A 14,110-nucleotide genomic window follows, 5' to 3' on the forward strand; every position below is an offset into this window, starting at 1 on the left:
CTTCACTTCTAAAGGTTCTTTAGATATCTCATAATCTAATAATAAATGTCTGAAAAACATGTTGTCAAAATGAGGTATGCAGCTTCCAATATTTAACCTTGATCAACTCAGCCAAGCAAGTGTCAGCACCATGAGAAAGTATGTCACACTATTTGGAACTACAAAAGTACACATTTCCATGAAAGACCAATCTATTAGGTAGTTTGTAAGGAAAATAAGTCAATAAGACAAAACATTTAGGCTATAACTACATACACCACATACAGCCTTGATCATAACAAGGCACTAGCCGAAACATTTGCCTATTTTACTTAGTTTCTTATGAGTTATGAATAAATACAGTGGTTTGGTTTAAAGAGTTGCAGGTTTCTGAAAAATATAGCGTTACGCGTCCCCACGTGCTGCTACAACTGTTTAAATATAGCATTACACGTCCCCACGTGCTGCTACAACTGTTTAAATATAGCTTTACACGTCCCCACGTGCTGCTACAACTGTTTAAATATAGCATTACACATCCCCACGTGCTGCTACAACTGTTTAAATATAGCGTTACGCGTCCCCACGTGCTGCTACAACTGTTTAAATATAGCTTTACACGTCCCCACGTGCTGCTACAACTGTTTAAATATAGCGTTACACGTCCCCACGTGCTGCTACACCTGTTTAAATATAGCGTTACACGTCCCCACGTGCTGCTACAACTGTTTAAATATAGCGTTACACGTCCCCACGTGCTGCTACAACTGTTTAAAAAGTTGTCAGGGTGTTAACAATGAAAAGAAAAATTACAGGTACATTATTTAAACAATTGTAGCAACACATGGGGGCGTCTAATTATTTTTCGTAAACTCACTATTTACTCTTTAAGCAATCTTTTCTGCCAGCTGTTTCAGTAAGTAATGCTAATGTAAGTGACATTCAATCTACTTCCTCATGTGCAAAGTTCAAGCAACAAAATCAAAACGTCTTGACTTGAGTAACCTGGGGAAAACTGTCACCTGCTGCTGATGCTTAAAGAAATGCCAGAAAATGTTGCTTAAAAGTATCCTCGTGTTACATCACCTTCAGAATTATAAAAAATGGATGAGAGTTGCATGTCTTCAGAGTTAAACAGAACTGGCAGATCTTAAAGAGCTCATGGACCTAGAAGAGGGAAAACACTATAGTGAGGCTAAACTGGAGGGGTATAAAGGTCACTAAGCCCTTGTACTTTGATTTGCTGGCTTCAAAGGTCAGACCATGAAAAGTTTTGCTGACCCCTGCAACAAAAGACAAGACCATCTAAATTATAAAGAAACTGAAGTGAGCAAGCTAGACTCAATTTATCCAACTGAGTAACAAAACTTCAAGAACACTTGAAAAAGTAGTTGACCGTGTAGGAAAGGTAAGAGCACGAGTAGACAAGTGCTTTCGGCCAGTGCCGTCATCTGGGTAATGAGGCCAAACTGAAAGGTTTGTCTATTTTATTTAGAGGCTGATCTGATTATCGCCCACTGGCATAAGCGGCGAGTTATACGGGCCCGTGGTGCCCGTGCTGCACCAATATTCAGGAACGTTTGAGCTTATATTTTACATACATTTGGATGTGAACATGGGCACAGAATCTGCGCAGAATGATCTCCCTGAACGCACCCAGTATTTCTACAAGACAAGCAGTGGGCGAGTTCTTCTTTTACTGCTCGTGTTAACTAGCATCTGATTTGCTGGTCCCATCCTACCAGCGAATCAGTTTAGAAAATGCTTTGTAAGTACGACCCTCAGTGTATTCGATGTAAACAAACAAAAACAAAATAAAAACGGGCCGCTGTTCTGACAATCTGAGCTACCGCTCAGGATGAGCTACCTACACAAAATTAGCATGCACCGTGATATTATTTTTACTTTACTTCCTCCCTCTTCGATACACGCCCATAAATCTGAGCTACCAATTTCGATGTTATAATATATTAGCTTATAGCTTTGTACATATATCAAATACGGTCAATATTGCTATTAAATATAGACAGGAAAGAATGTATGGGCTATCCAAAACCGGTGTAGCATGAAAAAGTGCACCCCATGATATAGTACACCACCTGTGATCCACAGTCTTTAACTCGCAGACGCATCACAAAACATCACCTGATTTATAGTATTAAAAATCCTTTAAAAAAAGCATATTTTGTTGGTTGGTAATAAAGGGTTAAAAATGCTGTGTAAAGCAGAGGGTAGCTCATTATTATAGCTACCTAATATTTTTCAATCAGGGTAGCTCATTCTGATTGTCAGACTAGTCTGACAATCTGAGCTACCGGGTAGCTCATCCTGAACAGGTAGCTCAGATTCTCAGAACACTGCCTTGAATCCAGAGCAGGGTGGCAGGCTTTAATTGTATTCATGGCAAACAGCCTATAAATAAATTGTGCACATTGAAAAAAAAAATGACTGTATATAGTTTGCGCTTTTTTGGAGTGTCACAATGAACTGGAAGACAACCAAACTCCCTGCTGCCCTAGACCTCTACCGCACTCTCCTCTCCTCCTTCTCCTCTACTCTCTCCTCTACTAAATGTACTTATTTCCAATCTGTAAACCAAGCCTCCACTAACAATCCACGTAAACTATTCTCTACCTTCTCCTCCCTCCTAAACCCTCCCCCCCTCCTCCCTCCTCTATCTCCTCTGATGACTTTGCCTCTTTCTTCTCTTCTAAAATCTCAGATATCCGCAAACTCTTTAACACCTCTCCCTCCCCCGCACCTCCTCCTGCTCCAACCCCTACACCCACTGCATCCCCTACTAACTCACCCTCCTTCTCCACCTTCTCTCCCCTCTCAGACTCTGACCTCTCCTCCCTGCTCCAGGGTAACAAACCCACCACGTGTGCCCTGGACCCTCTCCCCACTCACCTCTTTCAAGCAGCTGCTCCTGCTCTACTTCCCTTCATCTCCTCCCTTCTCAACACCTCTCTCCTTTCTGGTCTCTTTCCCTCTGCCTTCAAACAAGCCTCTATCACTCCCCTCCTCAAAAAACCTACCCTCGCCCCACCTCCCTCCAGAGCTACCGTCCTGTCTCCCTCCTACCCTTCCTCTCCAAAACCTTCGAGCGGGCTGTACACCGCCAGCTCTCTGCTTTCCTGTCCAACCACTCTCTGCTCGACCCTCTCCAATCTGGCTTCCACTCTGCTCACTCCACTGAAACCGCCCTCCTGTCTGTCACCAACTCACTAAACTCTGCCCGAGCTGCCTCTCTCTCCTCTGTCCTAATTCTCCTCGACCTCTCTGCTGCCTTTGACACTGTCGATCACTCTATTCTACTATCCTCTCTCGCTGACCTGGGAATCTCTGGCACTGCTCTGGCCTGGATCTCCTCCTACCTCTCCAATCGCACTTACCAGGTAACCTCTCTCAACAGGAGTCCCCCAAGGGTCAGTCTTGGGTCCTCTCCTGTTCTCTCTCTACACCCGCTCCCTGGGCCCCCTCATCGCATCCTATGGTTTCTCATACCATTTCTATGCTGATGATGCTCAGATTTTCCTCTCCTTCCCCACTTCTGACTCCACCATCCCCTCCCGTATCTCTACCTGTCTGTCTGCTATCTCCTCCTGGATGCACTCGCATCACCTCAAACTCAACCTCTCTAAATCTGACCTCCTTTTCTTTCCCTCCTCCTCCTCGCTTCCTCTGATCTCTCTATCTCTGTTCCTCTGGAATCTACCACACTCTCTCCCTCCTCCTCAGCTAAGAACCTCGGAGTCACCCTGGACCCCTGCCTCTCTTATTCCCAGCACATCTCCACTCTGGCACGCACCTGTCGATTCTTCCTGAGCAACATACGAAGAATCCGACCCTTCCTCACCAACTACGCCACCCAGCTCCTGGTCCAGGCCCTGGTACTCTCCCGCCTAGACTACTGCAACTCCCTCCTGGCTGGCCTCCCTGCGTCCGCCACCCGTCCGCTCCAGCTCATCCAGAACTCCGCTGCTCGCCTGGTGTTCTCTCTGCCTCGCTTCTCCCACCAACTCCACTGCTCCGCTCACTCCACTGGCTCCCGATCACTGCTCGCATCCAGTTCAAGACTCTTGTACTAGCCTACAGATGCCTTGACCAGACTGCACCCAGCTACCTCCAGACCCTCATCTCTCCCTACACCCCCACTCGACCTCTCCGCTCCTCCTGCACTAGAAGACTGGCTCTACCTACTTTACGCTCCCCTGACTCCAGAGCCCGCTCCTTCTCCACCCTCGCCCCGTAGTGGTGGAATGACTTTCCTACAGATGTCAGGACTGCCCAATCCCTGACCACCTTCTGGCGCCTCCTCAAGACTCACCTCTTCAGACAGCACCTGTAGAACTCCTCTTTTTTCCCCCTGGACACTTATCACTCTTCCTTAAATGCACTTTACTTGCTCTTATCTGCCCCCTATTTTACTGCATTAAATCCTGTACTTTAGAGTACTGTAATCTGTCAAGTGTTATTTAATCTGTAGTATTTTGTATTTAATTATATCCTGATCTAACTATCACTAACACTGTTATCTGCTCCGTTATTGAATCGTATTTTGTCATACTTGTACTTGCTAGAACCAAAGTCATTGTATTTATCTTGCTCTTAATTGTATTATTACTTGTACTGTGATTCTTGGAATGTATTTTTGTTTACGACTGTAAGTCGCCCTGGATAAGGGCGTCTGCTAATAAATAAATAATAATCATAATATATAATGAATATTTAACAATATTCAATGTTAATAAATAAATAAATAAATAAATTAATTAATTAATTAATTAATTAATTAATTAGTTAATTAATTAATTAATTAATTAATAAACGATCAGTGATGTTAAACGCAATTTTGGAGTAACGATCAGCTTAACTTACATCGGGTGTGCATGTTGTGGTAAGTAAATCAATGTATTTGTAATTATTATTATTATTATTATTATTATTATTATTATTATTATTATTATTATTAGTGGTATTATTATGATGATGATGTTTTAGGCAGGGATTTCTACATTGTGTGTTTCACAGATAGTGAAGGTTAGGTGGTACAGTATTAACAACATGCAATGCGTGATCCTGCAGCTGTCACTGAATAAAAAAATCTTAACAGCAATGATATTAAAACAATAAGGTCGTGGGGAGAGGAATGGAGCGAAAATGTAAGTGGGTAGTACAATCATCGATATTTATTTACTTGTGTGCCCAATTAATCGATTGCTATTTTGAAGCTTAACTGTAAAATTCTCAAATAAAAACTAGCTGTACTTGATCAACCCCTTACTACTAGCTTAGTAATTCAATGAATATATGAGACAGACACTGTCAATTCAGGATTTTACTAAGAGACATTAGGCTTTTGGGCAGAGTCTGTTTTACTTGCACAAACATTAATGAGTTCAGACATTGGCCATCAAGGTTCATTTATCCACCTGATCTCAGGATCTATTCTAAACTTACAAAGCAAGTCCTCCAAGAAGTACACAAGGCTCAAAGCCATGTATCCATTGAAACTGGCATATACAGTACAAGGTTGAGGTACCAAATTATGGGCAAAAGATTATAGGATGACCACTACGCTCCATAAAAAAGTCATCAATCTGTAATAGGGAGTGGTTCTATTGCTGAATTTCTACAGGAGCACAAAACACCTCTTGACAGAATTGTTTTACGTTTGTTGGATTGATGAATGGGCTAATTATAGCTCATATTAAACTGTAAGTCAAATTTATGTAATTAAATTGCATTTCATTTTTGTTTATTTCTAGTTTTGTATCTGTAGTGTTTTGTGTTCTTTATGCCTAAATAATAATACCATGAATAAATAAGAGGACAGTCTAATAATGGTTGAGCCCCCAATTTATCACCTTTTACTTCTGCATGTAATAGTATGAGAATGTCTATTTAAACCAGTTTACCAAGTAAAAGTGTGCCATTGGTTGAAAACAGGAAAACATATATGCAATTACTACTGTAAGCAGTCACTCAGTAGATATTATAGAACAAACAGCATGTTTAATTAATCATGCAATATGATAAGAGGTTTGTTAGTAATTTAAACCTACTTACAGGCCCGGTCACTTGAGAAGCACTCTCAAATTCTTCATCATTCTCCATCAGAGTTTCAACCCCAGGCAACGAACCTGCTCCAAAACAAAACAGAACTACTCACATCATCCTTCAGGAATACTATGTCTTAAACATAACAATTAAATGCCAGTTCACACACAGGTAAGAAAGTGAGAAACGGTTTTCAGTTACCCAGGCTAAGTTTTAACTTAGTTCGAGAGGTGTATATATATATATAAGAAGGTCACAAGCTGAAAAGCCTTCATTTGTTTAATTGTTTAAATACATTTGTTAATGGTTTGATTAGTAATGATGCCCTGCACCTGGCTATCATTGTAGGATACAGAGTATTTAAAGAAAGCAGCCAGTCTGTTTGGGGCTGCTGTGTGGAGAGCCCACTTGACAGTGTGCACAAGCCTATGAAAAGGAAAAGGAAAAGGAAAAGGTAGTGGTAGTGGTAGTGGTAGTGGTAGTGGTAGTGGTAGTGTAAACCTTTTGATCTGTGGTAAACCTGTGTGGTTTTGTTTTGGTTGAGTGTTTTGTTTAATTGGCACGTAAACGGCTTAGCCGTCCTGTAAGATAGTTTAGGTTCCTGTTCTGGTTTTAAGTTAGTGCTCAAGGAAAGAGCTAGGTGTTTGTTTTGTTTAATTTGTTTGTGTTATTATTAAAAAATAGCGCAAAAGCGCTTTAAAAGTCTCCATTACTGTGTCTTGGGTCAAAGGGGCAAAAACCCGAGTGGTGAAGCTTTATTACAATATATATTGTAAGATAGCGGGTTGTGAGAGACAGCAGGGAGGGGGTTAAAACCTCCCTGCGGGAGAAACATGGGAGAAATGCACCGTTTTGTCTTGTATTGTTTTATTGTTTCATTTAGTTTTGTTAATTGCTTTAGTGTTTCGTTTAATTGTTTTATTATTAATGATCATCCGCACCTGGGCGTTATTGGGGAATTAGACCCAGGTGCGGAGTTTAAAAGGAGAGCAGGCAGTCTGCTCGAGGCTGCTGAGTAGAAGGAGGCAGAAGAGGTGCGCTGTCTCCGAGTAGCCAGAGGAAGAAAAAAAAGTAAGTGCGGTGTCAAACCGGTGGTTTTGAAAGGACGGGAAAACAGCTCAGCTGTCCCGTGTTAGGAAGGGTGTTCCTGAAAGTTGAGTTAGTGCTCCAAGAGGAGTTAGGTGTTTGTTTTGCTTTTGTATTTGTTTTGATTTTGTGTTTATTAAAAATCAGCGCAAATGCGCTTGAAAAATCCATTTCAGTGTCCTGGGTCGTATTCTTAAAGGGGCAACGAACCCGAGCAAGGGCCGCTCGTTTACAATATATATACACACACACACATTAGGGCTGTCACTTGATTGTTAGTTAAAATTGTTAGATTAATCAGTCATCCGTGCACATTTTTAATAAAGGTAGTGATCTTATAGTGGCTGTCCTGCATATCAATACATATAGAATACAAACAATAGAATCTAAAATAACATAAGCCCAATGGGAATTTGATCGTTTTAAAAGCGTTTATTTCAGTAAATGTAACACATTTTCACAGAACAACGTCAATCCATGAGTTTAATAGCAAAATATAATGCACAAGAACTGAGAATGGATTTTTTTTAAATTTTTTTGTCTTTGATGCAAACATACCGTATATAACACTTATGGTTCCTTATGAACAACCTTTATTTTAGGGCTTCTGGGTTTTCGCCATTAAACAAAAAAACACTTTTCATGAACATGAAACAGGTAAATATGGGTTAAAACAACTCTCCTACCCATGTTCCACAATATAAACTAGTACAAATCAGTATACATAAACAACTTGAACAGTAATGTAATATTAACAGTACTAACATTATAGTCGCAGCTTGTGGCACTAGTAAAAGACATTCACTCGCCTGGAACCATGCCAGGCCAAATGAAGGAATCGTGAAAAATAAATGCTGCACTGCACAGTCAACTCCATTGAAATGAACTTTGTACATCCAACTTAAACATAAAAACCCCCTTTTTCTCCAACACAGCTTTAAAATGAATAAAGTCTGCTTTGTAGTAAATGCAGACATATTATTCCAAGTTGGCAGCAGACATTGAGGATCGTTCAACAAACCAGATCCGAACTGACGCGTGCAGCCTTCTCGCACGCATTCTTTCTCAGCAGGGGATGTTGGGAAATGCAGTTCCAAATGCCCAGCCAAAAAAAAAAAACTGCCCGATTAAATTGTAAAAAAAATAACTCTGCGATCAACTATTTAGTTGATTAATCGGTCCGATTAACCTGTTAATTGGAGCAGCACTAGTATGTATGTGTGTGTGTATATATATATATATATATATATATATATATATATATATATATATATATATATAATTTTTTTTTTTTTTTTTTTTATTGCGTCTTCTTTGTAATACTGGCTTGATGCGAGAATCTGTTTAACTCTGCATATTCCACATTGGTGTCCATCATTGTTACGTTGGTAGTTTTGTTACACCGGGTCTACAAAAAAACATGGAGAAATGGAATAATAGTATTTTGGAAGTCTATTGTCTTCGTTACATTCACAAACTGGTATAAATATTGCTTTTGAAATATTTTTACGAAAGAAAAGATACCTTTGACACCAATCGGTACTCTTTTGTAAGGTCAGGACAGGGTACTTTTTATTTGATGCAAATCAAACATTTACATTATTAAACTGCAGTGTTTTTTTTTTTTTTTTTTTTTTTTTTACTTTTAACAGTACAATATAGCTTTTTTTTGTTCAGAAGCAGCTTCAGCTACTTGCTCTCTATACAGTATAAATCTTGTTTGGTTTTTTCATTCCGTTCATATTCAAATAACCTAAGCCTTAATTCCTTGTGTGTTGTATAAATCCAACATTACAAATATTATCTATCGTCAGTATCAAAAGATAAAATAGAAAGGATAATCTCTGAAAAATTTAAACTATTGTTGATTTATATATGGATGTTTACTGCATTCTTCCATAGTTCAGCTATCTGTGCACTCAACTTCTTTAGAATGCCGACTTTGCTTACATTCCAGTTCGTTTATAGCTTCTAAAGGTGGGGTGGTCCCAAAGTTTTGCACACTACTCTGTATAACATGTGAGCAATATGGGTATATTGAAGTTGAGTGGAAGAGAATATTTTGCATCAGAGTATTTCATCGATTTTCTCAGCAAATACCAGTTATTTTTCCAGCCAGCCTTGTATTGCATGGGCCTTGATGATCCTAAAGTACATTTTTCATCTTGATCTTGCTGTGAGCAGTTCTGAAATAAAGCTCCTTCATTGCACTAACGAAGTACTTGGTTAGACACTACAAGCAGACCACTACTAGTCGTGCACATACTTAAATCATGCAAAAATGTGCCAGAATGCACAATTTTTATCCCTTTTTTCAAAATTCAAAGGTTGATTGGTCAGACCAGGAAATGTTTTGCTGACCCCTGCGACAAAAGACAGACCATGTCCCACACTCTCCCCACTCGCCGCAATGCGGCTCTATGACATTGATGTCCCCTACTACCTTGCAAGTGCCACATACTTCAAAACTAATTGAAAACCCTGTAATCAAGTGACCCAACTAGCTTCCCACTGTATGTCCATCAACAGGGCTTTGTTTATTAATAACATAATACCTGCCTATACTGTGATCATACTCTTGCGAATGGAGCACAAATTGCTCTTTTAATTTGTTATTTGATTGGTTCCTTTACAATTGGTTCTTACTCTTAACTAAAAGGGACAGGAAGCCTGCACTTCTTGCTCATTGAATAAGTTCCATTAATAACAGTACTACTTACATGCTATGTCTGGTACAGCTTGTTCACTGGAGTACAACGGCTCATCATCTCTTGCTTCTACCAGACTATCACCTTGAAGCCTTAATGTATCAGGGAAAAAAAAAAACGTTAAAAAAAAAAAAAAAAAAAAAAAAAAAAAAAAAACCTCAACTTTTAATGTACCCATTCGTCAACAGTTGTGATTCTAAACTACTAATGTACTAGGTAAGAGTGGGAAGTGAGGGGGGCTTTGAGTGGGCTTGTTTTGTCAAAGCATATCAGCAGAAACCTTGTTCAAATTAACAAACATAACACAATTCTTTTCAGATATGAAACGTATATCTTCATTCAGATTCAGTCATCAAACACTAATCCAAGCTGAAACTACTGTAATTAAATGAATATAACACATTTCAAATTATAACACATAGCAATTTACTAATGGGAGGGGGAGGGGGGGGGTGTTGACGGAGTAATATGCTGTACGAAGTGCACATTATACAAGTAATGCAACCCAAGGCTTCTCAGTCATGCACATTACATTCTTAAACTGTACCTACATAACTAAGTAATTCGATAGCGCATTGACATTATTCTTTTCTACCATGATCATTGGAAACTGTGAACTTTTCATGGGCACTTTTTTTTTCCGTTAAGAAGCTAACAGTCTCATTACTCCCTTTCTAATGGGAGTTCCAGAATACCCTCTTAAATGTACAATTCAAACCTAAATACGTTGTCCTAATCTACATTAGAACGTAAGCACACAAGAAAGGCTACAAATGAGAGTAGGTCATTCAGACCATCGGTTTCCTGAACATTGTCTAGTCAGTCTTAAAGAATCCTAATGACAATATCCTGAGCTCTGCATGTACTCCACATTATTGTTTTCTATGAGGCCTAGTGCAGATGAGAAGACTTTGGATGGTTTAAATAAGCTGACTCCTGCCTGGTACAGCCACCACTTCCATGCACGATAAAAACCCATTTCATAACTGACACTCTTCTAACGAGGGCAAATCATAAATACTTGGGTATTTTTGTGTGGGATCATATCTGGGATAAGTTTAATAATGGAAGTTGTGGTTGGCAGAGTATTCCTGGTAACATAATCAGCATGAGTCCATACTCGCTGCATGTAGGGAACATGCAAACTACAGAAAAACATGCCACAGCTAAAGAGCAGCTCTAAGCTCAACACTTTCATAAAAAGAATTGCTTCTTAATTGGACCAGGGGCTGAGAATGCCACACAGGGAGTTACAAATTAGTATCCACTTAACCTCTTCAGGATATTTCATACACAAGCACCACCATTCCTGCAAGCTCACCCATAGTCAGTCATGTCAAACACTGCGTTATCATCTATAACACCTGTTTTTTTTTTATGTTGCCAATACCTGTTAATACTGCTGTAATCCATATTGAATGTTATTTAAGAAAGCTTCCACATGCCTTATCTTGTTATCTCCCAAAAATTGAACCACTCTATACAGGTAAAACTGGCCCCACTATGATTTTTTTAAAATATTAATAATTTAGAAATGTTCTCTTCCATCATATTATTCAAGATAAAATAACTTTTTTTTTTTTTTTTCAAAAATACCCTGCATGAGCCGATATTGTTTTCGGTAACAGAAAGGGTTACACTGAAGTTATAATGAGTGTGGATTATTTTATATTCTGTATCTGGGTTTTGCTTGAACCCACAAGGAATTTAACACAAACCACTTTAGTACTTGTGTGGCAAAGTTTTAGTGCTTTAGTCTGATTTCAATATGGTACAGAACCTGCTGCTCGCCTGGTGTTCTCTCTACCTCGCTTCGCCCACGCTACTCCACTACTCCGCTCGCTCCACTGGCTCCCGATCACCGCTCTCATCCAGTTCAAGACTCTTGTACTAGCCTACAGATGCCTTGATCAGACTGCACCCAGCTACCTCCAGACCCTCATCTCTCCCTACACCCCCACTCGACCTCTCCGCTCCGCCTGCACTAGAAGACTGGCTCTACCTCCGCTACGCTCCCCTGCCTCCCGAGCCCGCTCCTTCTCCACCCTTGCTCCGCAGTGGTGGAACGACCTTCCTACAGATGTCAGGACTGCCCAGTCCCTGACCACATTCCGGCGCCTCCTTAAGACTCACCTCTTCAAACAGCACCTGTAGAACTCCTCTGTTGTATCCTGGGACACTATCACCCTTCATTTAAATATGCTTTATTTTGCTCTTATCTGCCCTCTATTTTACTGCATTTAATCCTGTACCTCAGAATATTGTAATCTGCCAAGTGTTTAATCTGTAGTATTTTGTACTTAATCATATCCTGATGTAACTATCACTATTTAATCATATCCTGATGTAACTTTCACTATTATCTGCTGTATTATTGAATTGTGGTTTGTCACACTTGAGAATTATTGTATTTCTTGTTCTTATTGTATGACTGATATTGTAACACTTGAATGTATTTGTATTTGCTTGCGATTGTAAGTCGCCCTGGATAAGGGCGTCTGCTAAGAAATAAATAATAATACCAACTCGTGGCCAACACAGATATATGGAGAGAAACAATACAAAGCTCAATAAGCCCTCACTGATAAAAGACTTACACTGAAACACAAATATCATCTTCAGACTGTTCGTCTGGAGTAATGCCTTGTTTCCAACTGCCACTGGGAAAGCAATTTGAAATCGATCCTGTTCAGTTCCATCAGCAGCAGAGAAATATCAATGCGATATGAACTTAGACTTTGACAGCATACTAATAAGCACCTGATGTGAAGAATGCTATTAGGAAAATATTAGATTTATAAATGCGAGTTATATAAAACATGATCCACACAGGTAATATTTGACCTAAACCTTCAAACTAAAATGTGTGTTTTACTGATTTACATCTAACTGCATCTAGTTGTAAATGTACAAAAAAAACATAATTTACTTTCTCAGCCTAAATTACCAAGCTCTCAGAACGGTATTGTAAGTAAAGTCTTTGTTTTGCTGTAGAAGCCACTGAGTTAAATGCCCACAAAATCAAATCATAAAATCTCTGAAAACACTAAAACTTTGACCACCTTCCCATTTAAGAGAAACGGCAAAGAATTGCTTAGAAAGAACAGTTACTGAAAATGAACTTCCTGATGAAATAAAACAAATTCCCTGCCATGTCATTTGAAAAGTTTATTTTTAAAAGTGTATTTATTTATTTATTTATTAATGAAAAACAAAACAACATGTTTATAAGTATTACAGAAAAAGAACAAACACAAGTAGTGATATGGATTACACCGTGTAACAATTTTTTTTTTTTTTTTGGTTCCTGGGTAGTAAGTGTTATTTCCTAATTGCTTATGCCTCAAAAGTATAGAAAATGGTTATTATTCCCCACAAACTTTGCTTTTGTGACCAGGACAGTGATATTTTGAAATTTACCTATTTTCCAGAACATTCCAGATAGATTCAGTGCTGAGTAAACTTGGAGTAACTTCTAGAACTTTCCAGTAATATAAATAGTAGTATAAATACAGGGGCCTTAAGCCCACCAGTTCAGTTTAGTTCCACCTGCCTAAGTGGATACATATCTGCATTTTTCTGAGATGGCATCAAGGTCATAGGAGACTTCAAAATGGTGGCATTCCTGATGGGTCTCCAAGACGGTTTTACCAAGTTTCCCTGCTATCTTTGCTTTTGGGGCAGCAGGGACACCAAGGCGCACTACCACAGGCGGGACTGGCCACAGCGGACCGAGTTCTCTGTGGGGGGGAACAACGTGGGGCACTGGTGGACCCCCGGAAGGCGCTGATGCCACCACTGCACATCAAATTGGGCATTATGAAACAATTTGTCAGAGCTCTAGATAAGGAGTCGGCAGCCTTCAAGTACCTTCAAGACTTCTCCCCTAAGCTGTCTGAGGCAAAGGTCAAAGCCGGTGTCTTCGTCGGACCACAGATAAAGAAGATCCTGGAGTGCAATGAATTCCCCAAGAAGCTCACTAGTAAGGAGAAAGTGGCTTGGAACAGCTTTGTCGCAGTGGTTCGGGGCTTCCTGGGCAATCACAAGGCCGAAAACTATGTGAAGCTTATTGAGACTCTGGTGAAGAACTACAGCACAATGGGCTGTAGGATGTCCCTCAAAGTCCATATCCTTGATGCTCATCTTGATAAATTCAAGGAGAACATGGGAGCGTACTCGGAGGAGCAAGGCGAGTGCTTCCACCAGGATATACTGGACTTTGAACGCCGCTACCAAGGACAGTATAACGAGAACATGATGGGAGACTACATTTG

At 39.8% G+C, this 14,110-nt stretch overlaps 1 protein-coding gene across 7 annotated transcripts in view; it reads right to left on the bottom strand.

Moving 5' to 3' along the window:
* Positions 1-14,110, bottom strand: part of LOC117399457 (uncharacterized protein C8orf34 homolog) — a 142,718-nt gene that overhangs the window by 39,741 nt on the left and 88,867 nt on the right. For 5 of the 7 annotated variants that reach the window (XM_059022238.1, XM_033998622.3, XM_059022235.1 and 2 more), the window contains exons 9-10: positions 9,849-9,928; positions 6,052-6,146 (exon numbers count right to left, since the gene is read on the bottom strand). In XM_059022238.1, the coding sequence (XP_058878221.1) occupies positions 6,052-6,146; positions 9,849-9,928 (175 nt within the window). The remainder of the gene's footprint in view (positions 1-6,051; positions 6,147-9,848; positions 9,929-14,110) is intronic. The other 2 variants (XM_059022237.1, XM_059022236.1) reach the window with 1 other exon arrangement.

This window comes from Acipenser ruthenus, chromosome 4, assembly GCF_902713425.1.
Source record: "Acipenser ruthenus chromosome 4, fAciRut3.2 maternal haplotype, whole genome shotgun sequence".
In the NCBI taxonomy this organism is placed as follows: Eukaryota; Metazoa; Chordata; class Actinopteri; order Acipenseriformes; family Acipenseridae; genus Acipenser; species Acipenser ruthenus.